At 51.8% G+C, this 27246-nt stretch overlaps 1 protein-coding gene across 1 annotated transcript in view; it reads right to left on the bottom strand.

Annotated features, from left to right (window-relative positions):
• hs3st4 (heparan sulfate (glucosamine) 3-O-sulfotransferase 4) overlaps window positions 1-26387 on the bottom strand; it is a 38787-nt gene extending 12400 nt beyond the window's left edge. Inside the window, 1 exon segment of the mRNA XM_057014952.1 lies at window positions 24933-26387. Within this exon segment, the coding sequence (XP_056870932.1) occupies window positions 24933-25525 (593 nt within the window). The 5' untranslated portion in view covers window positions 25526-26387.
• Between the last annotated feature and the right edge of the window lie 859 nt (window positions 26388-27246).

Below are 27246 nucleotides of genomic sequence, written 5' to 3'. Positions count from 1 at the left end.
TTAAGCTTCTTGTTCGTTTTTTGTCTCGTGTAATAACATTTTAAACTCTGAACGGGCCTTGTTCTCCTCATTAAAACCCTATATTGTCTTTCGATGGCCGGGATTTAGTTGTTTTGTTGTGTTTTGGCACCCTGGCGTCTGAATCCTTTGCTGTTTCCTGGCAGCATGACCACTACATACTGTACAAGCGTTATTATTTTGTCCTTTTGTTCTTTTGAGTTGCTAAGTATGTTAATTTAGCTTTGCGCGTTCACCATTGTTGCTCCGGAGCTATTTGTCACTTTTTGTATTTCAATTAACGCAGGCTCTCCTGAATACGGCGGGCGCTGGTTCTCAGCCCCACCCTGGAGCCAAAGCCTGAGGAAACTAAACAATTAGCAGCTGTGCTGACACTTAGCTCTGCTGCGCTGTGCTGTTTTCATTATCTGTGTCAAAATCGTTTAGCTGTGTCATCTCCACAGAGAGCAAACCGGAGATTGAAGCCATTTCCAAATGGCAAGCGCCATTTAAAGATAAATAACTGGAGTTCAGGGAGTTTGTCCTCTTTGGGAAAGCGTCACTGCGGTAACATACAGTGAGAAGTTTCTCAATCACTTTGAAAATTAAATCACCATGGTGATTTGCAACCCCCCCCCTCGGTGAGCTTTAAAACAGTGTGTTTTCCAATTTAGGTAGCACAAACTGCTAAAACAGCCACCTTGTGTTAGCTAGCATGCAAGGTGATTGTACAAGAAGCCGAATAATCAATACACTGAATTATTGTTGCAATAAAGCAAATGTTGTTAGCCTTTCTTTAAAGTTTAAAACATCAAAGGGCTCAGTGAGGCGAGATTCACCCCCTCGTTTTTGCGGCCTGTCTCGTTAACATTACAGGTTTAGCTAAACACATAACTCGGGCGCCCCAGGAAGACTGTCTTCATTACCATTAATTAGCTAAAGTAGGTATTAGAAGCTAAATTAGCTATGGCCACGTGCTAAAGGGGGCATCACCACATGTGTTGAGTGACGAAATTACAGTCTACAGTCTTTGTTCAGATTTGAGTCGCGCCACTTCCTGTATCTAGAACGTTGTGAATACCACCTTAAACTTCCATCCTCCATCTTGTTGTCACATTAAATTAACATGTCTTGCACTCGATGTTTCCATAAATAATTTAACAGCTTTTTTACAGACTGCCACAAACTCTTTGGCCTCTTCTAATTTCAAGCAGGTTATTCAAGAATTCATGTTTTTTTCTGGTTTAATGTGCAAATAAATCGTTCCTAAACGGCTGTCATCACGCCTCTTCAGAACTTCAAAGGTTCTGCAGAGGAAACCCTGAGTGCAGGCCAGAGATTTCCTCTCAAACCCAGAGAAAATGTCAGTCAAAACTATTAAAATACAGCATGAATCAAGGTTTTTAACATAGATGCACCAGTACGAGGGTGAGCTATCGGCCCGCTTCCATTTCCAAGCAATCTTTAGATGTGTCACTGGGGTGTTACAATGATACTAGAATCATATTTAATTAAAAAATCAGCCTTTTGATTGAGACTCAACAGCGTCCGTGGTCTGTTTGTCCTCCTGCACTCTGCTAACTACGCTACTGCTAACATGACTGGTGTTAGCAACCATCCCAGTTGCCTGATTTCATTAGCAGTCAAAGAGGCCTCTAATATCATCAAGGGGAATAATTATCAACTCCAATCAGACTGTTTATAGCTCTGGTACCGTTTTACACTGGCGGGTGGGGGCATCGCCACCTACAGGTGAGAACGGCACGCGTGTTCTCACCTGCCCGCTGGTGACAGATTATTTTCATTCTCATTGTTGCTGAAAAATAAAAAAATTCTGGGCCGTGACGCTAAAAGGAAGACGCTAGCGTGCTAGCTGGGAGTTGAATGCGACACCTGCCTGTAGCGCCCAGCAGAGCAGGTGCTGAAATATTGATGCCTTTGTTGTCGTGTTTTGCCTGCGGTTTAACATGTTAATCAGCCACATTAGAGCAGGTGGAGGCATCGGAACATGCGCTCCGATCCGGGACCGCCGCTGCGGATACGGAGCCGGCAGCTGGGCCGCGCGGGAGGGAAGCAGAAACAAACAATATCATTAAATATGGATGCTTGCCTAAAACGGCGTGTTTGACCGAGTAATGGATTGTTCACATGGCGGCTGAGACGCGGCGGCGTCGGCTGTTCAAGCGAAACAATGCGGCCCTCCGAGGGCCTCGGATCAGACCGAAAACAATCTCGCACGGAGCGTTTGGCTGCGGCGGAGGCGCGGAGGGAGACGGCAATTACGCTCTGGCGGGCGTTTGTGGCTCTGACAGGGCTGAGTTTTAACTCGTGATGAAGGGGTTTTATTTCCTGACGTCCCGTCCTTCAGCCGCGCTCCGGTTGACGCGTGCCTTTGTCTGAGGGGCCGCTCGCGTCTCCCGACGCCGAGCTAATTGGTGTAAGTGAATAATGCGCAGCTCCAGTGACGCTAATAGATGTAAATGTATTGATTTCACCGTTACTGATGACAGTAACGGCTGATGGGTGAGTGTGAGTGTGTGTGTGTGTGTGTGTGTGTGTGTGTGTGTGTGTGTGTGTGTAGTTAAGCTGCGGACGAAATAAACCACGTAGAGACTCGTATCAATGAGCTCCCTTCAGCAGCAGGATCGCAGCCCACTGTTGCGCTCTTCCTTTAAACGGAGCTCATCGAATCCCGAGGTCAGAGGTCGGCAGAGATCCAAGCGGATTATCGGCGTTCCCGCCGAGACGCCCGTCGGTAAAGTGTGGAGTGTCGTCCGCTCACCTTTCGCTAAATTAAACGTGCGCTAAAACACAGTTAATTTGTAATCCCGGCGCATGTGAAAATCCTCTTCAAAGCTCGTATCAACCGGGACGGAGGTGAGGGACGAGTTACACCTGCACGGTTACCATGGCAACACAGAGGGATCATACCAGGGCCATCTGTTTATCGGAGAAAAAGAAAAGAAGTGCGAGACGAGCGGCGAAAACAAATGCAATTTAAATATACGCGTGTTTGCAGGATCCCCGGCAGACTGCAGCGGTTTAAATGAATATCTACCGCATGAATATCAATTTAAATGGGAGTGGATTTAAATACGAACCCAAACACCGACGCCTCCATCCCACAATTACCAGCGAATGATCCCGCAACAGCGTAAGAGCAGTGAGATTCAGCCTCCCTTTAAAAAAGATTCCCAGCTTTTGCTACACGGAGGTTTTCGCGTCTGTCAAAGGGTGAAAGAAAAAAACGCCGATTTAATTATTGATACTCGTCTAATTAGCGGCGGAAAACGACAGAAGGAGGGAGCGAGGCGGAGGCGGGACGTGGCGCGTTCACGCCGTCAAATGTTTGTTTGAAAAAAAATGTTAAACACACTTTCCTGTGAAACAGCCCATTAGCTTAGCATGTAGCCAAATGCTAAGCTGATGCACTTCCTTAGCGCTGTGATCTTTCAGCGGCCATTAAAAAGCCATCAGCAGCACTGGAGGATGACTGATGGCTTTGATTGCCGGTGTGTATTCTTCATGCTGGGAATGCTGGTGTGTACCAGGGAATGTTCATCGGAATTCTCTGAAGGAAACGTTCTGTTTCAATGGTGCCAAAGACCAAAGATTCACGCCCGCTTATCAGATTTTCTCGACTCAATCCTGGCGGGTTTTGTTCTACTTTCCCTGCAGCCAGAACCTCTGGAAAAGGTGGCGAATGTCCCTGCTGACGGGATCTGGGCTGATTTTCCAGTGTAATCCTTAAAACCCAGCAAAATCAGGGAATTTGGGAAATGAATGCCGCTCTTAGCGGCCCTGATGTGGCCACGCCACTGTGGCAGCATCACACCCAGTTCCGATGGTACCAGCACGACGACGATGTCCGACCATCATCGATCCTGGTGAAAATCAGCTCCCACCAGCTGGAAAACTGCATGAAGGAACCATTTGAATTCACTTTGATGGAAATCCTGAAGGAAAGCAAGTGAACTTTCTGCTTTACATTCGGATTCGCTGTCAGTTTAGCTTCAAATGAGCCGAAAATACCATCACTAATTTACACGGCTGATGTCAAACATCAGGGAGCTGCCGGCTCTCTTCCCGTCTCATCCCTGCCGGAGTAGCCGTCTCTCCAAGTCCGCTCTTGGTTTTAGTCCTTCGACAATGAAAGACAGTAAAAATAGACGCCCTGATCAAAGGCGCTCGCGGGACTCGGGAGAAGAAAAAGAATTCATCAGCCGGCTCGTCGCGTGTCTCTGCGGAGAGCCAGGTGCTGGAACCCACCTGAGGTCACGGATCCTCCTCCCACGCCAGCCTGCGGCCTCAGCGGGCGCCGTCGATGTTTCGGAGCCCCGTAAACTCTCACACCAGGCAGCCGAAAAAGAGTCAGATGGGAAAATGGAAAAGGCTACGGAGGAGTGACAGGAAGTGCAGCATCAAAGAAGTGCAGCATCAAAGAAGTGCAGCATCAAAGACCACGCCTCCTGGGACGCTTTGGTCTTGTCTTTAACGTGCTATGATCTTTAATCGGCCGCTAACCTTAACGGTCTTTCAGGGGCCGTGACGCCAACGACCCCTCGAGGACGAAGCTCGTCACTTTGTCTGCGTCTCTCTGACAGGCTGATAAACGGGAACGACCTTTCGCCGCCGCCAGCGTTGCTGTTAATGAAAGTGTCAAAGACGTACTCGGGATATTTGAGCGCTGAGATCGAGGCGCCGTCCCAGCGAGTCACATCACGCTGTCTCTTCTCTCCATTGACGCAGGCGATTCACCTGAAACCCCCTGAAGTAAAGTGGCGTGCGACACGTCTCCGGAGGCGCTTCAGCGGGACCCCGCGTCCAGATGTTCACCGCTAGAGGAACGCAGGAAGCGTAATTCCGGTGGTGGCCAGCTGTGCTCAGCTGTCTCAACACCTCACCTGACTGGCCTCTGTCACCCCACTGGGTCATGGTTTCCTCTCCTCTCCTCTCCTCTCCTCTCCTCTCCTCTCCTCTCCTCTCCTCTCCTCTCCTCTCCTCTCCTCTCCTCCTCTCCTCTCCTCCTCTCCTCTCCCTCCCCTCCCCTCCTCCTCTCCTCTCCTCCTCTCCTCTCCTCCCCTCCCCTCCCCTCCCCTCCCCTCTCCCCTCCCCTCCCCCTCCCCTCCCCTCCTCTCCCCTCCCCTCTCCCCTCCCCTCTCTCCTCTCCTCTCCTCTCCTCTCCTCTCCTCTCCTCTCCTCTCCTCTCCTCTCCTCTCCTCTCCTCCCCCCATCAGCAGGAGGGTCCCCCTACATGAGCCTGGTCCTGCTCAAGGTTTCTTCCTGTTAAAGGGGAGTATTTTCCTGACACTGTTGCATGTCTGGGGTCAGGCCCTGGGATTCTGGAAAGCGCCTTGAAACAATTTTGATTGTAACAGACGCTATATAAATAAAGATTGATTTGATTTGATTTGAACACGGATCCTCCGGCGCCGGCTGGCGACACCCGCCCGGCCGTGGCTTTAGCGCTACCTTCCTGTGAAAGCCCCCTGCTGAGCTGCAAACAGGATGAGAAGCCCCCCGCTGGGACGTGCTGGCACCATTTGGCAGTTGTCTGCCTCTGACCTGCTGCCGCACCGAACCACTTTGACCTTGAGGCGACGCCACCGTCTAAAGACGGGTCCGAACGGTCGACCGCGCGGAGCCCGAGACCCCTCCCGATGCGGCCTGCAGGTCCGTGTGTGCTTCCGACTCCTCTCCAAGTCACAGGCGGAGTCACGGAACAATGAGACGTGAACCGACAGGCTACAGGCGTGTGGATGTAAACACGCAGGTCGGAGACGCGTTTCCTGCTTCCCCCGGCCGCCGCCGGCCGGAGCGCTTTCATTTATTTATGGCTTCAGTTGGGGGCAGATTTTAGAGACGAGTCCTCTCAAGACGGAAATATCCGCTGAATAAGACCCCGACCACATGAATAAAGAAAGAAAGAGAGTCGTGCCGTCGTAAGTAAGACGCCGGCGGTAACAAGGCGCTAAAAGCTAGCGAGGTTTCCTGAAAGGTTGCGTGTTTAACGACACGGAACAGGTCAGGACGGCTCTTCCTTTATGTTTGTGTCGCTAACGGGCGAGTTCCTCCGCCAGCATGTGCTTGAGTAATTAATGAGGTCATGTGACCGAAGCGGTGGCCGTTTCTGCTACATGTGCCCTAAGAACTTGTCCTTTGACCATGAGGACCTGTCCTCGGGCCACTTCCCTTCGCTGGGGGGGGGTTGTTGAGTCGGTGTCGGCGTTGCTCCCGGAGAGAGACGCTCCCCATCAGCGTTGAGCTCCTCTTCCTGGACTTGAGAGTGCAGCCGGGCGTTGATAAATGGCTGCGAGGGTCTCCTTCTTCTCCTTGATCATTGTTGTCCTTTGATGTTTTCTGCGCTTTGTTCTTGTGTTCACGTGTTCGCAGTCTCACTTCAGATCGTGTCACTGGAAGGCTGAGCCGGCGTTAGCTATACGGTTCAGGTTCCTGTTAATACGGCGCCGACTGGCCAAGCCGGACCCTGCAGACGGCATCGTTTTGACGGACCCGCTGAAGAACCGCCCCAGGAGGGGGGGCGGGGAAGACGGGAGCGCTCGTTTAGTGCAGAGACGAGCTGAAAGACGGGCTCGCTGGAGTGAAGCGAGGCTTCCTTTAGCAGGCGCTAAATGATCTTTTTCACTTTGAAACTTAGAGGCAGGAGGAGGAAACCAGCCTCCCGGGAAAACCGGACATCTGTTTCGGAAAAAAGAACCAGGAGGAAGCGGAGAGAAGTGTTTGTGGACTCGGAGTTCTCTCTTCTTCACCCTGAGACTCAGAAGCTTCTATCTGGGATCTGGTCCCTCAGAAGCTCTGACACAAACAATGAGGATAAAAGTTCCCTCCGTCTCCCTCCGCTGGGCCATGAAGGGGTGAAAAGCTCTTCCCTGAACAGAGAGAAACCTGTCCGGGTCACGCCTGCGGGAATGTTTTTATCCTTCATGCAGACGGAGGCTGAACGTGTCAAACCGGGGCCACATCGCTCCGCCTCAGAACAGTCGGAGTTAGCGTGACTTCAAGTCGCCGTTTTGCTGTTTCGCATCCGATTATGCAGATTTTTTTCTAAAAACTCGCCTCCATTTGGGAGAGAAAGGCTCAGCTGGGGCTATAAAACACTCCAACAAGAGCCATCCGTCGTTGGGATCCAACATTCATCCTCCAACTTTAATATTCCTGCGTCTGTTTTCCGCAGCACTCGCGCGTGTTTTATTGCCCTAAATGTCTCTGTAATGCCGCCCGCGCGCCAGCCGGAGGAAATTAGCTGCAAAAGTAAAATAAAAACAAGCCCCATAATCATCCTGACGTTTATTTAGTGGCCATTTTCTGGATCTGAGAGCCGTTGAATAATAGAAAGTGACCAGACGCAGATGAAATGCTGTTTACACTCTGATGCACCAGCATAAACAATTTATACAGTCGGCGGATGAATAATTCATCTGGGCGGCTGCGCTTCGGTTTCACACTCAAAGTCTGCTCCGACTCCCACTTCCTGGAGAGGATTCCTGCGTGGAGCACAGCTTCCACGCCGCCGTTTCCCCGCTTGTGTGGCCGATTTCATGAGTAGCCTCGCTAGCTAGCCAATAAGATATTTAGACAACATTTAATAGGATGCGGAGGGCTGGATATTAATATTCAATAAATGGAAATGCGCCGCTTGTATACAGGCTAATTAGATGTCTGTGCTAGCTTATGCAGGGGCTTCAAATTGGGTTTTACACGCTGAAGAGCCAGAACACGGAGAAGCTAAAGACGTTAGCCTCGTCTGGTTCACAGCAGGTTTCTTCGTTAAAGAGTCGAGGTGGTTTCAGTTTCCTTCCAGGAGACGCAGATCCAATCCGCGTAAATGGGATCGGAGGCCTCCGGCATGACGCGGGACAAAAGGACCAAAGGACAACAAAGCTAGTTTGTCCCTCGCGCTGCATGTCACACGCTACGCTTGCGGAATGGCTAATGAACTCCCCTCTGTTTCATGCTAATGGTTACCGGGGCAATTTCATTCCCTCGGCCTTTGTGCTTAATTATCGATTGTCCCGAGAAGGTGTGGCGCTCGGAGGCGAGTAAACAGCAGGTAATTAGTGTTTTGAACCTTTGGCGAGATAACGCGCGGCGCTCCTCCGCTCGCGTGTCGGCCTTGTTGCTAACAGCGAGACGTGCGGCACGGTTCGCGTGAAGCGGGAAGAATTGAAGCTTTTTTTGTAGTGAAAAACCAGTAAGATGAATCATCCGCACCAGCGTCTCAGGATAACGGCAGCGATGCATGCTGGGAGTCTTCCTTCACGCGTGGAAAGTAACACATGTGACTACAGAAGAGGCTCTTTTGTTTCTTTTCTCTCCCCCTCAGGATTTATCTGCAGATCTGCATGAAAAGACGTGTGATTCCGTCGTGTCCCAGAGGATAAACGGCTGGAATTAGGAATGATCTAGAAAGAGGGATTGTGATGCGGGTGACTGCCTCGGGCCTCCCTCTGTCTCAGACGAGGGTGGAAAAAGAACATTTTCCTGGAGTGCTAACATCCCGAAGTGATGCCCACTTTGCCTCCAGACGTGTCCGCAAAAACTCATTAAGTCTTTTCCACGAAATTAAGATGAAACCTCTTCAGACGCTCCTTCGGAATCACATTAATGAGGCATTTTCTTCCGTTGTGATTACATCTCCTTCGCCAAGCGATAGCGACACCGCGGCGCCACCTTTAGCGCCGCACGTGCTCACCGAATGGCTGATCTACGGAGGAGGCGCCGGTTAGGGTTAGGGATTTTTTTGGCGCATGTTACACGTTTAGAGGTAAAGCTAAACTAGATAAAGCTAACATGTGCACTTCCTGAAAGGAAACGACTGTATCTTCCCTCTGAAAAGCATAAAAGATTTATTTTTATTAATCCCAGCTCTGAATAAAAGATGCCTGCATGTGTGCAGGAGGCTAAAACCCGGTAACGACACACTCCGACCCCTCCTCCCTGCTAAAATCCTCCCTTTTCTTCTTTTTTTCCAACAGAAACAGTGAAGCCGACTGGATAATTCCAGTTTTAGGGGCTGATTTTATCTTGGGGCTTATCTCTCGTGTCGACGCTCCTCAATAGCGCCCTGCTAAGAAAACCCAATTATAAACTGTTAACCAGTAACACTGATATCTGCCCCGGAACAGAGACGAACGGAGAAGAATTGGAAGCCTTTTTTTTATTATTATTATTTTTTAAAAGAAAAACTAAAGATCTGAATCCTCGGAGCACAAACGCCTCCTCTGCTCCGATCTCCTGACTCGCCCGCTTCTAATGAGAAGCCGCCTGAAAATGGAACAAATATGCAACAACCTTCCCACCGTCATCGAACGGACGGGTGGACGACCTCAGGGCTCGGCCGTCTCTCCCTGACAAACTGGCTCCTTGAGGAGCGCCAAAATTAAGGCGTCAGGTTGGAATCTGCAATTAACTCTCTGCAAGTTGACTACAACCCCCCCCACACACACACACACACACACACACACACTCACAAACACACACACACACACACGGCCTGATGGGAATCTTGCATGCTCCAGGCGTTTCCTCGCTCCCTCTTCAAATGGCCCCTCGTTTTCTGGAGATTATACGGCGACGCAGCCAAAAAGAGAGCAAAATAATCTGGGGGGGGTGGTGGGGGTGGGGGTGGGGGGGGTGATGCCTGTGAGTGTGCTCTAACAGACCGTCCATTCAAAAGAGACGGAACACCTTTCCTTTAATTAATTCTGCCACTCCGGTCGGAGCCGCTCAGATTACACAAAGCAAATTGCTGCGTAATTACGTGCTGAAAGTTAGACGAGCGCGGCCGTGCCGCCGTTTCTACGGCAGCAGCTGCACAATCACATGCAAATTAGATTTGGGGGCCGTCGGCACTCACCTGCGAACCGCTGTGAAGGCGCCGAGGGGCATTTTTACCCACAGATCTCTCCCGCTGTCGTTAGCGGCGCGCGGAGACGGCCTAGCCGTGTTAGCGGCTAAGCTGTGTAAGTGGGCGCCATTACCAGGGGTACGTCCTGCCCCCCGGGGGCCTCCCTGCCTTACTGGTTCCCAATACAACCCTGGGGTGGTGATGGAGGGCTGCATTTGCCCTGGAAACTCGCTGGTCTCTGAGCGTCCGGATTAGCGAGTAGCAGCGAGCTAGCTCTCCTGCCCCAGGCCGGCTTTCGCCTGCCATCCCTCCTCCTTCAACAAAACTCTCTTCCCACCCTTTTACTTGCCATTATTCTGTCCCCGTTACCCTGGATATCGCAGGGAAAAGTGGAATTATGGGGTGAGTGGACGAGCTGAGCGATGTCACCGGGCACTCGGGGCATCGTGGAGAGGCGAAGTGCTGAGTACACTGAAAAGGACGGACGCTTCGCAAAGAGAGCGATGATGGCGGAGAACCCCTGGGGGGTGAGGCACGTCGGAAATGGTCCGAGAGCGGCTGCATGGATCACAATTTAATGTAGACGGTTCGTTCTGGCGCCCCCTAGCGGCGGGTCTGCTGCTCTCTTTGGTTTGATTCACCTTTATTATTAGCAAAGTTTTAGCTGTGCACGTTCAAATGGGCTAGCTAGCCTGAGCCCACGTTTCTCTGAGGGGATACCGGCGGTGGCGCATCACCTCCGGCTGTAGCTTCAGGCGTTTATTGGCGCTTCTCCACGTGACTCCAGGATGTGAAGCTTTCCGAGGCTGATATTTATTATTATGGCAGGAAATACGTAAAGTAACGGCACAGAAAGGAATGACTTGAGGACGTGGGACGCGTGACTAATTCCAGTCTTTATACGGGCGGCTGAGACGCGGCGGAACACTGTTCACCCACATGCTGCATTGTCAAGATTAAGCCAGTTGGACAGAAGCTCCCGTGGTATTTAATCAGCTTCCCCAGGCCATTAGCCCAGTATGGGGGGGGCAAACACCCAGTATTGTCTTCTCTAACTCTGCACTGTCTCTTATTAAACCAGCATGACAAGAGCAGACATCTGTGTGTGTGTGTGTGTGTGTGTGTGTGTGCATGTGTGTGTGTGAACCACTTTATTCTTGCTAAGTCCACTGAGAAAAGGTGCATCAATGACTGTTCCGAGCCTCCGACGAGGACGTTTTCCGGCCGTTCGAAAGATCATTACGAGGAATTTGAATGACAATCGCTGCCGACCTATTTGACCTTCGATGCCGTTGGCGGTCCCGACGCATCGTTGACGTCCTCAGGACGTCTTCCGCTCCGAACAAAGGCCGAAGCGTGAAGCCCGCAACGGTAACTCCTCGGCCGCTTCCACGCGTTCAGGATTTATTCCAGAGTTATTACAGTTATTACAAGGTGAATAAAGGCGTCAACAGATGTGGAAGGTCGGACAACGTTCCCGTCCTCCGTCCGCGTTTGACGGAGCGTTCGTTGTTCTGGTTCCGCGGCCGACAGTAGATGTTAATCTCGAAATCGAAGGACTTCGTTAGCGGCCGTTATTAGCGCGCTGATTAGCTGACTGTCATCACTGTTTCTCTCGCCGGCACAGCCGAACGCCTCCCGGCACACGGACGCGCTGGGATTTGTCCCGTTTCGAGCAGTGACGAAGCGGGGACGGGACTCGCCGACTCAGCAGTTCGGCCGATGCGGTTGAGCTACTAAACCTGTCAGATGCGATGGCGGCCGGCCGACGTAGCGAACTGCTGAAGGCTAAATGCTAATAAAAGCGCTAACAACAGGACAGCCAACTCCAGAATCCCGAGGTCTTTAAACGCAACGGTGCGCTACGCTGAGCTTTAACCCGGGTAAATTAGCGGTTGTTTTCACTTTTCCAGGCGCCTACAAGCACTGGTTCCAGTTAATGAGGTGCAGAAGGAACCGTGCGCTCCAGCTGTTGTGGCACCTTTAAGCTGTCAGATTTAAACAGGACCGCAGACTTCCTGTGTGATATTCCTGTTCTTAGGATGAGACGAGCGCAACGCTATCAGCTCTCACCCTTTCATCTCAGATGGAGAGACTTCAAAGGCAGGTGGGACGGAAAGAAAAGACGCCAATCAAATGACTTTTTGTTCCTATAGAGCTCGATCCCGACGTTCCAAGTAAGACGGCGAGCAGCCCTCGTCCCGCTGTCCTCCCGGCTGTTTCTTTGTGCGGTTCTGTTATGTTAGCGATCCAGAGCCCCTCAGGGGACGACACAGAAGATTTATTTTGTTCAATACAATGTAGGCCACAAGCCTGGAAGCAAGGGTCAGAAGTCCCGCTGAGCATTCGCCGGCTAGCGCTGGCAGCAAATCTGAGAACGCGCCAAAGCGAGGCTCAAGAGTTTCACGCTCTGCTAGCACGCGCGGGGGGAAAACAAAGAAAAACCACACGGACAAAGGATCACGTTTCTCTCCTTCCAGTGAATTGAAGTCATCCTTCATTCAGTTCCCATTTAATAAAACAAATATGTTTAGGGGGCAGTTAGCCGTGGGTGTGAATGAAGGCGGCTTTATTGTGTGCTACATAGCCCAGAATGCGCCACTGAATGGGTGATATAAGGAGTGCAACACCCTACAACAGCTGCGATGGTACGTTCCGGTCCTCTACTTAAATACACAAGCTTGGATTTGAGGTTTAAAGTCCAGTTTGTGGCTAATATGCAAACCAAATCTAAAATCCAAGGTTCTCCCCGGGAACCCCAAACGTGTTGTGGTCATAACGACGCTGATCTCTAATCTGCCCAACAGAGTCAAGAGCCGGTTCGATTAGCTGGCTGAATGTCTGCGTAGGGTTGCCACGGGAAACGATCTTGCCTTGATCACCAGATCTGTTGAAGATGGAATTAAAGTTCAAATGATACCCAATCAAACGGAAGAAAGCTGGAGCGGTATGAGCGGATGAAGGGAAATTCCTCTAAAGAGATGAAGAAACTGGACGTCAGTGTCAGAGGATTAAGAGCCCCCCCCCCCCCCACCACCCCCCACCCCCCCCGGCTCGGGCCTGTCAGCCTCATTGATAAGAGTGACCGGACAGCGTGGCCCCTATCAGGACAGAGGCGGCGAGTATTAGCACAGACAAGCAGGTATCACCGAGAGGACAGGACTGAAGGTGGCTATTAGCATATCCCCTCATTAGCATATTAACGGTGTGCATGAAAATGGGGCTCGTGCACTCGCCCAAATTAAACCGCAGTTGTCGTCCAAGGTCGCCGCTGTGCTAACAGTGATCCTTCAACAAAGGTACGTCCCCTCTTCCGAGCGCCTGCATTCAACCCGGGAAAGTGCGAGAGAGCATCGGCTACATAATTGAGTCTTTTGTGCGAGTGCGAGGGTGTTTGCTGTATTTGATCTGCGTTTCCTTTCATGCTCCGAGTCGGTGTCGAGCGCTGGGATCACCGCGCTCGACACCGCTGGATATCCGAAGCAAATATTTAGCAGCACATTCCCAAAATAAAGTGGCTGAAGGCTACGCTGACGGCAGAGGCATCGCTTAATTAAGAAGGCGGAAAGAAAATCACAGATTTGTCCGCTGCTAGCTTGTTGGCTGCTAGCTTATATCGCTCAGCTGCAACCGTATTTCCAGGTCTCGAGAATCACGTCAGACAGGTGATTGATCAGTCAGAGCGAAGGGTTAAACCCGGCTCTCCGTGAGCCCCCGTCTCCCCTCTGCACGTCGGGTGTGGCAGCGTTCCCCGGATAGGCGAGGTGTCTCTGGAGGGTTCGCTAACGTCCACGGCTGAAGTTCGTCCCCATCTGAGTCAGCTGCATTCCCACTCGCGTCCCAGGATCAGAGCGAGGACGGAGAGCTGCTCTTCATCATCTGCTCTTCCTCCTCATTTAAGTCAGCACATTCCGGCCTGTGGGAACGCCGGGGTGCAGAGGTTAAAGACTCCGCAGAGCCACTTCTGGCCTTCGGGGAACGCTCCGTGTCGTCTGTTTGGTTTCCACTTTGGTGTTGCCAATTAATCCTGAATTTCTTTGTGAGCTGGAGCCGAGCTTGATGGATAAACAACGCTGCGGTGCATAATTTAGCGGAAACACAGCCCCCCCCCCACCCCCCCTTCCTCTCTGGGTGGTTTTCCTGCATAACCGCGAGGATCTGAGCAACGTTCCGGCGCAAGGACGCCAGGAAGCGGATGAATTAACATCTCTTTGTCGTCGACCGGCAGCAAGTTTAAACATGCAGATGCGATCGCGACGCGTCACCTTTAGTCATAAATACTGGATTATGTGCTGCTCTGCATTATTCATGCCTGTGGACCACCGCGGCATTTCATTGGCAAACCCAGACAAAGGCCTCGCTGCCAAGAGTTACGGCGGGCTGCATCATTTTTAATAGCAGGGGAAGAAAAACCGGAATAAGGAGCAACGAGGATCCAGCCGGCCCCAACTCTTCCTGAAGAGTCCTCGAGAAGAGCTGCTGCTGTGCTTCATGAAGTCCGCCCATCCCCCGGCGGAGGCGGGAGGGGATCGATGGCGCGTAAACAAATCCGAATGTTGGCGTGTTCCCGTGCGCGTCACGCGTGTATTTGCTCAGCTAAAGCGTGTTTGGCATCGGTTGGGTTCTGCCCTCGGATCCGACCAGAGCCGCTTTCTGCTAACCAGACAAACACACGCTGACACGTGGATAATTCCTCCGTCCGAGCGCCTTTGCCTCTTCGGGAGATGAAACAAAAAGCGACGCGAGCGTGAGGGAAGCGGCCGCCTGCCGCCACCCCGGCAGACCCAATCGGCTCCAGCGCCGCGCTCCGCTTCGAGGACGTTAGCTGCAGCCCGGGCCCCATAAACTTTTATGTTTGGCGGCAGAAGCCATCAAAAGATGCGGTTTGCGTGTTTTTCTGCGTCCTTTCTGGAGGGACAAAGGCGCCATCACGCTCGATATTCAGCGTTAGCCGGTTTGTGCGCCGCGGCTGCTCGACGGGCGTGTCTGTGGAGGCAATTTCTGACCTTGGAGGGCGCATTAAATCAAGGTGTCGAGGTATTCGGTGATAAAGAGGGCAGCCGAGGCGGCGTGCTTTTTTGTCGATGAAAGGTAAAGACGTGTCGACGGGCGTGACTTTATCTCCTGGCGGCTCGTCAACGTAGGCGTGGATCCGGTGGTTAGCGCAGTGATCGGTGAGCAGAAACGGCACCTAAGTGCGAGGGAGGCGACGCAATCAATGCTAGCGTCCGCGTTTCTCGCACGCATGTGCAAAAATGCCGGAGCGCCGAGGTTACCGGGATACCAGAGGCTCCAAGAGCCAAGCTAACGCTAATACGGCCGAGCATCCTGCGCGTTCAAGCAGTCGGGGTGACACATTCATTTGGTCCACATCCACGACTGGATTTGTGAAACTTGTCTTATATTTGGGAAAATGCAAATTAAATGTTGTCGCGTTAAAAAGAGGTAAAAAAAAAAACCCAAAAAACCCAAAACATTGGTGGAGAAACGGTCACTTGGCTGATTCGTTCTCCCATTACTTTCCCCCTTAACCGTACAGGAAGCTACAAATCGGATGCTAATGTCTCGTCTCTTTAAACTCGTATTAGCGACAACAGCAACGTGTTTGTGAGCTAACAGCTAACGTTCCTCTAATGGCCTTTTGTAGATCAGACCCAAAGTCTCAAAAGGTTTTTTCTCAACGTTGCGATTTGATTTTTTTTCTCGACGTTCCGACTTATTTCCCGAAGCGCACGGTGAAAATAAACTCCTCTGGTTGTTCTCTCATGGGTGACCCCAACACGCCCCCGGACGGCCTGACCTCCACCCCAACGGCCCGCTTTCATCGCCAGACTGCAGCTTTATTTTCCAAAACAGCGACTGCCGCTGACGCCACGCGGAACCACGGGCGGATTATCCACGGAGAACTGGATGGAATGAGGGATGTGAGTTCTCACGCTTCAGAGGGCCGCGGGCGCCGTCCTCTGATAGGTTTAAGGGATCGATGTGCAAAAGAGCTGTTTTAAATCAAGGCCTTCAGATGTGGTTCCGTATCCCGAGAAACGCTCTCTGGCTACATTGTTCCTCGTCTCACATGCCATCAAACCCGACGTTCTTTCCCATAATCGCACCGGAACGACGGGAGTCCCGTCATTTTCTCCACACGACTTTTCTCCCGGGTTATTTTGCGGGAAATTGACAGAACTTTTTTTTTTTTTTTTTTTTACATTTGCAGCTTTTAGCCACTTAGAGAAATGACACGGGGGAAACAAAAGAGCAGCACGTCGGACTCTGCTGGCGAGCACTTATCCGGGTCAGGGGCCGCGGCGCCTTTCAAGTGTCTATTGAGCCCACCCCCCCATCAGCCCCAGACGTGGCGACATTCAGAGAGAGACGGAAAGGATGGAAAAGCTAAAGGAACGTCATCGGCTGCTATTAACTGCTGGGACGGAGCGCTCCACCTGAGCTTCCCGGATCTAGAACTTATATTTGGGACGGCAACGGAGGCAGCGCGAGCAGGATCAGGACGCCGTGTGTCCGGGTTGTCCCTTCATGGTCCGCGCCTCACACAGGGGGACGGTCAGATGGCCGCCGCGACGGAAACGCCCCCTCAAACGCGCGTCTGGCGGCGACGACCCATCTGCTCGTCAGCGATGGGACGACAGGAGCCAACATATGCCGGCGGATTACGCCGGATTCTCGAGGTGTGGGAGCGTTTCCTCTGGTGTTGCTTAACTAATTATCAGGCCTCATTAATTTTCAAAACCCCAGAAGCCTTTGCTGAATTCGCCCGGCGCGCAGTGTGTGTGTGTGTGTGTGTGTGTGTGTGTGTGTGTGTGTGTGTGTTTGTTCCCGTAAAAGTGAGGTGTGGTAGAAAACAAATGGAAGTTTGCCCCCAGACGCTGGAGGAGCCTCATTTGCATTCAGCAATGGTATCGGAAATTTGGAGAATGTTAATTGGAGACAACGTGTTAAGAGGGAGATTTGGTCTGACGCTCGCTAACATAATAGCATCGCGGGTGAATCCATTATTACGACCTGCTGGGGGGGTCCAGAAATACAGATGCCAAACATCGGTCCGGGACAAATGAGCTGCGGTTGTCTTTCAGCCGACGCTCCTGATGTCCAACGGCGGACATGTTAGCAAAGCCCCTGATTGTCCCGGGTCCTCGGCCCCCGCCAGGGCGACGCAGCCCAGACCGCTGGTGTGAAACTAGCACGAGAACCTCATTTCCTTTGGTTCTGCGGAATCAGACATCCCGCTCGAATCGGGCATGACGGGAAAAGATTCCGAGGAAGAGGGTCCACGGGGACACCTGGGTCACATGACCGGCGTGTCACACCTGGACAGAATGAAAACGCCTTCACACCGAGGTCAAACCTCATCGCTGTGACGACAGGGCGACCTTGAGCCCGACCCGGAGCGCCCCCTCCTCCTCCGCCCTGATCGATGCAGACGGTCCCGTCCACGCCCCCCCCCCCATTCCAAAGTGAACTTGTGCTCATTTAAAAATCAATTCATACTTAAGATTCCGCCGCCTCGTAGGCAGGAATCAAATTGGAGGTCGATCAGAGAGCGTCTGGTGGGAGACGAGTGTGCACGGGCGTGCACGGGCGCGTTTGGGATGCACGGAATGATTAACTGCAAACTCGCGAACTCAAGAATTCAGAAGAAGGTGCTGGTGGAACGCCTGGAGTCTGTAAGGAGGGATGAAGGACCCAAACCAACATCTGGCACTGAGAACCAAACCGGAAGCTTCCGACTCGGAACGCTTGTGATGTTTTTCTCTTTTTTTTCCTTCTTCGAGGCTTTTAGGTCGACTTCATGTTCAGAACATGTTAGAACTGCAGCCCTTGTTAATGCAGACCTCTGTCATCGCCATGGTGATTGCCATGACCCCCCAAACGAAGAGACAGGATGTTCTAGTTCTCAATTCCTTTTTGCTCTCTGTGACTTAATATATTTTTCATCCTATTTAGATCAAATCAACGTCAATTAGGAACAAATGAGCAGATGAGGACGAGAACAACAAGATCTGGTTTCACCCGTCCGACCAGTCGAACATCGATCAACTCCTTTTTGCACAATCCATCCCAAAATTTTCAAAAACCTGTCAAAAGTTCAACGTTTGGGGGGGGGGGACCAACATGTTTAGCAGCGTTTGATAAACATTAGCGGTTAATCTCTAACGCTAATAATCCACGATATCCAGGGGAAACAATCGCATCCTGCTAAAACCATTAGCAATTAGCATAATCCCTAAAAGTGTTCTTTTGAATTTAATTTGCTTAATCCGACTCTCAGTGGAGTTGGTGGATGCCAAAGATCTCGTTAAAGCCTCCGGAATTTCCCGGCACCAGGAGGCTGCCGGTAAAGATGCCGATAAAATGACGCTCTGCTGTAACTTCCCTGACCTGTGTTACACCTGCGGCCCAACTCAACTGTTTGGCGTTCGGGGACAGCAGTGATTGGTTTAGCAAAGTCTATTTTCCAGCTACTCCCGTTCCCTCCAATTCCTCACTCCTTTAATGAGGAAGCTAGCCCTGATGCTATCTGTGGCTCGCGGTAATTCCCGCAGGTGCAAAGCAAAATGTCAACAAGCTGTCGCGTTACCGGGCTGTGAGGCATATCGGCGCTTTATTTTGAAAACCAGCCAGTTGGTGCCAAATGTAGCCACAATTATAGTCAATAGACACCCGCTGTCAGGAACTGTCTGGAACATTTTGGGATGTTGGGCAGTGATGCTGCAGGGTAGTTGTAGCTCCGCTGTCTGAAGCGCTCAGCGTCTCACCGAGCTGCGTTTGTCGAGCACAGCCTCCCGTTCCTCGGGAGGGAAGAGGAGTCGCTGCCGCTGCTGCCTCGCTGGAGCTTTGCCCCCTCGTACGTGATGCATTTTTGCGACACCACAGTTCCCCGACACCGTAATTTTGGGAGTCGTTTCTGCCGTTTGGACCCGGAGTTTCCTCAGGATTAAACCCACAATCCCGCCCGTTCTGATGGTGAAATGTCATTTTCAGGCAAATAAATCAGAACAAAGCAGATTTAATTTGAGGCCTACCTCAGCAACAAGGTGGAGCTCTATATCAGGGATATTAATCTAAAACAAAGCCTTTAGCTCATCTGAGGCTAAAAGAGCCGCTCCGTCGGCTCAGTCCCGACCATATGTAAGACATATGTTGGGTGCAGTTTACACATCTAATCCTCAACTCCCGCCGCGTCGCGCTGAGCTAAAATTATTGGGAACAGAGCCCCCTGTGGTGATCTGCAGCATGAATGTGTAAACAACATAAAGCGAGGTGGCACTTCAAAGGCGTCGGGACAATCGCAGCAAACAGGATCCTGGAAGCCGGCGAGCGCGTTTGTCTTTGTTTGCGACCGTGACTTAGGGGTGTTGGCACAGGAATTAGCTCGCACCTCCGGAGTCCCAGCACGTCCATAATTGAATGAAGTCATGGGATTATCGCAGGGACGGGAGATCAGACCTTAAAGATCAAAGAAAAGGTCCACAAACATCAAAGGAAACTACAAATCCCAGGCTCTAACGGTCATAATTCCGCTACCTGTACGATCCAGTCCAGAACCTTCCGCTACGGAGCCTCGCTGGAACAAACTCCCTGCAGTCCCTGTTTGTTGGCCTCGTGACCATTCCTGTCAGGGTTTTTTCTTCCCGATGAACAAATGTAGCCGCGTGTGCCATGAGACCACGTCCCTCACAGCCAATCAGGAGCCGGCACAAGTGCTCCGGGAGACGTGGAAGGGAAATTGGAATCTTGACAAGTATGATGGACAGGCGCGTTTGTCCCAGGGTAGTCTTATTTGCAGAGATTTAAAGATGCCCGTGAACCCGGCAGAATCATTGTTCCTCCGGAGCAGAAACACATCAGTGCGTTTCCACGGCGAACAAATGTTCTTGCGGGGGAGACGGATCCCTTTGGGCATCAAATGACCGTGGCTTGTGCTTTAGTTTGGCTCCTAAATAAATAATTGAAGAGATGAAGCTGCGTCCTTTGATTTCAGACAATCTGTCCATGTCGCGGAACAAAAGAACACGGGTCCGGCGTTCTATCGGACTGTCGTCTCGGGAGACGGAAGCTTGGAAATCTGTCTGCTGTGATGGACAGAAAAATAAAGCAGAACTGAGCCGCCATGCTAAACTGTGACCCGCGGCCATGTGGTGGCAACGGAGGGAAATTAAATTCCTACTTTAAGTAAAATGGACTTCCACTTGAAAGGAGAGGAGAGAAGGATGGGAATTTATTCAGAAAATGACCAAAGATGCGATGAAACTGGCTCCAACCATCAGACTGTTTCATGCAAATATAAATGGAGCATTTTCTTGCTTTTATTTGGTGTGTGTGTGGGGGGGGGGGATGGGCCTCCAGAAACCAGACCAGCACCGTTCAGGAACCCTGCTGCAGTGTGTTGTCGTTGTTGGTCATCACAAGTGCCGACGCTGCCGCAGTCTGAAGCTGTGCTGGTCCGAACTGGGCAAAGAGCCCAAAAATCTGAGTTGCCTCCGTTTAGACAGAAAACGGCTTCAACAAGATGAAACCAGCAGCGAGCTGATGCGAGCGGTCGCTCAGGGAGACGCTTAAGCTAACCGACGACTGACAGCACTTCAACATCGGCACCCATAGATGTGCTTCCAAAATGTTTCGACAGCAGAAGGACTTGGAGCACGTGCACACGCACACTCCATTAAAGGACATGTGCGCTTTGGCTGTGGTTAATTCAAGTGTAACGGGAAAGTGCAGTTTTGAGTTGGATGATTGCAAAGCTACTTATCGGTGCTCCAACATTACACTCCACAATCAGCTCCACAACTCTTCTGTGGCCTCACTGCTGGAGGATGGAGGTGACTCCCACGCCACACCGGTCCCACCGGCGGCGTCCAGGTCCGTGTATTGATTTGTAAAGTACTCCTGCAGGAGCTGAGGTGGCAGGAAGGGAGGGGGGAAAATGAGCAATACTGCATCTAAAGAGACGCTGGAACAAGGAATAAACATGATTGCTCCTGTGGCCATTGAGGTCTCAGAGCCCTGTGATGCTTGGGGGGGATTTAATCAAGTGGGGGACCAAAAAAAAAAGGGGGGGGTGGAGGGGCAGCACCGAGGCTGTCCGCTCTTCTGACGACACAGGGGGTAGGGCGCTAATTAAAAAGTTTAATTCCACAACCGCGGTGCCGTCATCGCAGCACTCCGAGGTGCTTCCCTGTGAGGGTTGGTGCCGTCTTATCAGGCGCGGGCAGATCCTGTGGCGTGGGGGACGGGGAGGCGCGGCGGCGGCACGCGGGTCCGGCCGGAGGGGATGCTGGGGAGACGCGGCCCACCGTTTTGCTCTTTTTGCCATCTCCCGGCTGAGTAGAGGCAGGTGAGGTGAGTGGAGGGCTAACCTGCGCGGGATGCGACTAAGAGGGGCTAAACGGGGATAAACGCTGGATTGAGCCTCAGCTGCCGGGTTTGGCAGTGCATCCGTGTCTCCAATCACGGCTCCCAGCCCTCCCTCCCGGTCCCGTCCAACAACCACAGGTTCCAGGTACGCCACAGCCTCTCCCTCTAAGCTCTCTGATGCCGCTTCAATAAATAACTTATTAAAATCCTTCAGAATGTCCGTCAAAGAAAGGACTTGTTTGATAGGAACGCTCCGTCTAACCTCGTCCTGGCAGAATCTGCGTATCAAAGCGTGGTACCCAGTTTGGGAATGAAAGGCTCTTTGAAGGGAATTCTTCCAAAAGGCTGTATCTCGTAGCACATGGGTATATGATTAATAAAAAATATATATTTTCAGACTGTCGGAGCAGGAACGCGTCCCCTGAGACCAATCACCAGTCAGCTGACGGCTTTTCAAGCTCCTCTCGGACTGTTTGGATTTATACGCACTTCGCCTCATCTTTAACGGCGCCGGGGGATGAGGCGTCATTTTAATAACGTTCAGGTGTCAGAGCTCTGAAAAGCTCAATAAAACTTTGATTCCGGGGCGGCGCTCGCTGATTTACTTTAGGTAAAAGGTACAAACACGAAGGCCTTCTTTGGACGCTCTTCTCTCAGCGTGACGAATCTCCCGTCGCGCTATTTTAAAAGACGCTAACGTCCTGCTAGGCGGGAAGTTCGTCATTTACATTCCGGGAGAGGCTCGTGCCCGCGTCGTCTCATCTTCCCGCCTTCAATATTGTCATTGGGAGTTGTTTGATTACGTCCAGCACGTAAATTGATTTTATATCTCATTAATCATCCGCGGGGAAACACGAGAGGGGGTAATTCACGGCTGCTGCCACGTTATTGGCCCGCGCATGATTGTGAAACTATAAACAGCCTTGTTCGTACACACAGATTAATCGGCTGGAGGAGTCGTTCCACTGGATTGTATTTCATCATTTAAGTGGATTTATAAAGCGTTTGTGCACCGATTCCTGCGCGCGTGTGTGTGGAGTGGATATTACGGGGGTGTATCGCCGCCTGTCAGATTATTGAATATGTGTTCAGCTGGGTGGTCCTCACTCTGACACAATACTGATACAGTCAAATGTGGCTCCGAGCCCATTCAGATGGATTATACTCTCCACTTCTCACCATCTTGAGTTGGTAACCATGGCAACATGGCCACTGTTTACAGCATTGCTGCACATTTGGAAATTGTGACACGTCCAACTGTTTGTCTGAAACATCTGGAGTCTCCAGAAGAGGCTGCTGTGGGCTCTAAATACCTCTATCGCCCCCACATGGTTGGGCTCAGTTAGTGATTAAGCCCCGCCTCTGGATTCATTCAGACTCACCAAAAGGTCAATTATAACGTACCAACGGTGGTTCCTTTAGCCAGCAAAACCCCCATTTCAAGTGTTTGAGCGTAGCATTTCATCAAAGACGAACAATATCACATAGGAAGCGTTCACGCTTCGGCAGTCAGAATTGCTTAATTGCGCCTCTATTGCGTAATTTCCTGATTAGAGGGCACATTTGTGGACACAATGGCTCCACACCAGCCTCTTTCAGCGGGAAGAAAAGCCGTTCTGACTCGGTGGGAGAGGAGCGATCGGACCCTGACTCTGCTCTGCTGACTGTCCGGTTCACACTTGAACGCAGAGCAGAATTCCATTGAGCCTCAGCAGATGAGAAACCTTCTGCCTTCTGCTGTTTTATTTGATGCTTCTCAACTGGAATTAATCTCTCAGGCACACTTTGGAAACTTTGGAGTTATTTTTAACATCCTGAGGCTGATACTGTTAGTCATGTTAGCTTGAATGTCAAGGACGGTTTTGTGATTGTTTTTACTTGCGTGTTTACTTTTTCTTGCCTTCACAGTTCAGTAACCAGGTTAGCTACAGGAAGGAATTCAACTCATTTTAATGTGCACTCGTACCTGTTCTATCCACCCCTGGTTAGCCGACAATTTAGGAAACACAAGCAATACAACTGCTGCTAAAAAGCTCAAAAGTGATGAAATTATGACGCGTTGCCAACGGTTTGATTTCCCAACGAAACACGCTAAGCTCCTTAGCTCCAATTAGCTTGTCCATAACAGGTGTGAAAGACTCGTCGGAATCAGATCCTGATAAGTGATCAATAATTAATCACTCCTCCGGTGCATTTTATAATGCACTTTATCTTTCCGATAAACTGCACAGACAGATGTTACAGACCAGCACTCAAATGTTTCTTCTCGTCTTCCAATTCCCTGACTCCCGCTCAAGTCGACAGATAAGTGGCGGCGGCGGCGGCTACATTAGAGGTGCCAACCGGCTGAAGTAAGACCTCTACGTACAGTAACAATATTGCAGCAAGGCAGCACAAATTGTCACCTGTCGCCTCTACAGAAAACCCATTTGTCCGTGTAGAGAGTGAGAGGTCGTATTTTCCACCCAGGATCTGCATGTTCCGGTGGATTGGACCCAGTATAAACCCGATGTGGGTCAATCTGGCTGCACGAATCCAGGAAAAACAAAAAAACTGCAATGAAGTGTCCTTCATCCCTTCATCCTGACGACTTTTGTCCGGAGCCTCACAGGAAGTGGAGGCAACAACGGCCCAGAAACAGGCAACACGAAGAGGATGTTCAGGATCCTTCTGCTCGGCCTGATCGGGACTCCGACAGGACGCCTCGGGCCTGGTCCTTCTGTCGGTCCCCATCAAACTGTGGAGCAGGTGGTGCTCCGGGGACGCCGGCTCCTCCAACATCTGTGCACGAGCGCAATTTCACGTCTATTAAACGCACATTAGTCGGGGCGATTTGGACTGTGAGAGGCGGAAAAATGATTCATTTAGAGACAAACAAAAGGCGTCGGGATGAGAGGGAAGCGCCATTAGACGTTGTTAAGCATTTGACCTCTGCCCTCTGGCGATCCAGATGTGTCTGACTCCATCGGGAGAGACACACTTCAGCCGGGCTTTTTTTTAAAAAAATCATTTGCCCCGCTGGTTAATGAGCCTTCCAGTGGCAACACGAGCAGACAGCTTGAGTTAACACACCAAACAAGCCGCCCAGAGATCCCGCGTCTCCGCAGTGATGGAAGCAGATGCTCCACCATTAAGGCAGGCCAGACTTCCACGGAGAAGCAGAAGGACCCGTGAGTCAGTGTCGTCCTCCTCGGCTCATCGGTTCCATCAGAAAATCCGGGTCTCCTCTCGTCAAACAACATTAACGCCCCGAGAGCCAGACCTGACTGTGACTGACGTCTGGATAAACATGGAAACGGAACAGAGACCCAGCTGGTCCACCGACCTGCGCGCAAACACAGCTGATGCGTTCAGGGTCCGCCTGGAGAGGTGAACAGGTGAACTTCCGCCTGACAGAGCCGCCTCTGCAGGGCTGCACGTGCGCAGCATCACCATCCGCACATATTTCATCTGTTAATCCGACAAAAATAAAACTCAAACAGATGCAGAAGTTCTGGCTCCAAAATGGGTGTTCAGTACAGAACGTTTGCTAGAGGAACCTTCTCTCTCACCATCGAGTGTTCCAGCAACACAGACGGCAATTCAGAGACATCCCATCAAAAAAAGAGATTCTTTTTCATCTCTTTCTGCTTAAATAAACACATAAATGAACTTGCATCACAGACTTCCCTGTGTGTTCTGCTGCTTAAGAACTCACCGGTACCAGTCCAGGCCCTTCTCGTAGTTCCTGTCAAAGAAATGCGGCTCGTTTCCCACCGCTCTGACGTCGGGGTGGACCCTGAGGGCCTCCAGCAGGGCCCTGGTCCCCCCTTTCTTCACGCCGATGATGATGGCTTGCGGGAGCTTCTTCACGCCGTAATCCAGGGTGCAGTTGGCCCTCAGCTCGCTGTCCGTGGTGCTGAGCTCCGGCCGCTCCCTCTCGGGCGCGCCGCTCGGCTCCGCGGCGGCTTTGGTCGGAGGCGCCTGCGTCCTGATCCAGTCCGCCGTCCTCTCCTCGGCCTCGGCATGCTCCTTCAGGGGGAACACCGGCGTGGTCCTCTCGGCCTCGGTGAAGTGCGCGATGCCCTGAGAAGAGGAGTAAAGTTTCTCCCTCAGTGTCACCAAAGTTGCCTCCTCCGTCACCAGCCGGCCCTGGAACACGTAGTTCTCCTGCAGCGGGAACCGCAGCGAGTTGTAGCAGCTCATGAGGCTGTAGAACAGGTAGGTGACCGAGAGGGACAGGGTGAACATGAATAAGATCTTCCGGGGCACTTTAGAGGTGAAAGCCGAGGTGCTGGACCAAAATGCCATCTCTGACAGCAGCGATCCTCTCACAGAAGTGGCCAGACATGTTTCCACCCCGAGTGTTGCATGGACAAAAATCACCGGCGAGAATCGGTCCGTGTCCGCGCTGCTGCCGCTGAGGGAAGCCTGAAGCCGCTCCGATCCGAGCCGAGCCGAGCCACTCGCATCTTTATGAGACGGCTCCAATTCCGGGGAAATACCCCCTCTCCCGCCTCCCCGATCGGTCGACGCGTTATTCCGCCGCCGGTGCCAGTTTTCTGGGGTCAACTTGCTGAGGTAAAGACCATCCAGGCGCCTGTGAAGGTGTCAGATAAAGGAGGAGAAAGCAGCGATGAGCAGGGATGAAAGTGCGCTCCTGTCCGAACTCCGCTCCGCCGCTTCACACACCAGTCACATCCATCCACGGATGCGCGCACCGCCTCTCCCGCCGCTCCTGCTCGCGTACTTTCCAGAGAAAGTCTGCATCCTGCTCCTCCTCGCGCGGTCCCGGCTCCTCCTCCGGCTGCCCGCCGTCCCTCACTCCCTGCGCGGGTCCTCCGGTGCGCACTGGCCGCCTCAACCGCGTTCCAGCGAGTCGCCGCGCCAACACGCAGCGCGTTTTTATCTGCGCGCAAGCGGAGCTCCGGACGTCAGCCTTCCCGTCCAGACACCGTGACGCGAGGCTGCTTCTGCTCCCACTTGGGGACGGATGGAACCGGAACCTGACGTCTTATTTCAGATGATGCGTCTCTGTTATTAAGTTCGGGAATGGACTCCGTCGGCGAGACACGATTCAGATGGAGATGGTTCCACACAAAGCTCGTGTCTGCACCCTGCTGGCTCCGACTGGAGCATTGCAGATGAAACCAAAATCACCCACAAGCTTCTGAAAACCGCTACAGATAAAACTCGTGGTGTTCTGAGCCGCGATGCTTTCATTTGCCTTTGCTTTTATCCAGGCCTACACATGGAGCACGTCAGCAGCCTGTAATTGGGATACTCAGCAGACCTGAACGTCTTCGCCGTTGCTGTGCGAGGATTTTAAATTGCACCACTGACGCTGATTCACCTATTATGTGAGGAGAAAACCTCCATTTTTAGGTTTAAAATACCAGGAAATGTTAGCAGAGCGCTGCCCCGGTAGTCCTTTGATGTTGTCCTTGAACTCCTCGCCAACTTCTTTAAAACGACGCCGTGACCCCGGCCGACCTCGACCAGGAAGTGTTTCCAGGGGTTAAACGTCAGGAAAGTCTTTGCGCTAATGTTTTATTAGCATTGACCGGGTGGACACAAGTTTCTGCCAGCGGGAAACTTTAATATTTTCCAACTTTCGGCTGAAGTATAGACGATTTCTGGCGCCCTCTAGTGGGCGCGTGCTCCCGACCCGTCGGAAGAAGCGAGGGGAGCAGCTAGCAGGAAGCTGCTGCATCAAAGTGCGACAGCACCAACGCGTTGGCTAATTTCTCCCTTTTCTTTGGCGTTTTGGCCGCTGGGTGATTCATAAGGTAATGGGAGACAATATGTGTGATGCTTGACGTCCTGTCCCGGCTGCATCTTCAGGACGAGCGGAGCGGCGATTGGCTGAGGGGGAGGTGAAGAGCGGCGGAGGCAGTCGGACAGTCGAGGGCGCGTAGGAGCGCTGGATGGCTTTGTCCAAGTGATTGTGTCACCAAATTGCCTCTCGGCGGAAGCGAAGAGCTCTCAGACACAAAGCGACCTGTTTGTAAACCCTCGACTTCCTGCCGGCG

Source organism: Takifugu flavidus, chromosome 18, assembly GCF_003711565.1.
Source record: "Takifugu flavidus isolate HTHZ2018 chromosome 18, ASM371156v2, whole genome shotgun sequence".
In the NCBI taxonomy this organism is placed as follows: Eukaryota; Metazoa; Chordata; class Actinopteri; order Tetraodontiformes; family Tetraodontidae; genus Takifugu; species Takifugu flavidus.
Note: the sequence above shows the minus strand (reverse complement) of the source record. Positions and strands in the feature narration are given on the sequence as shown.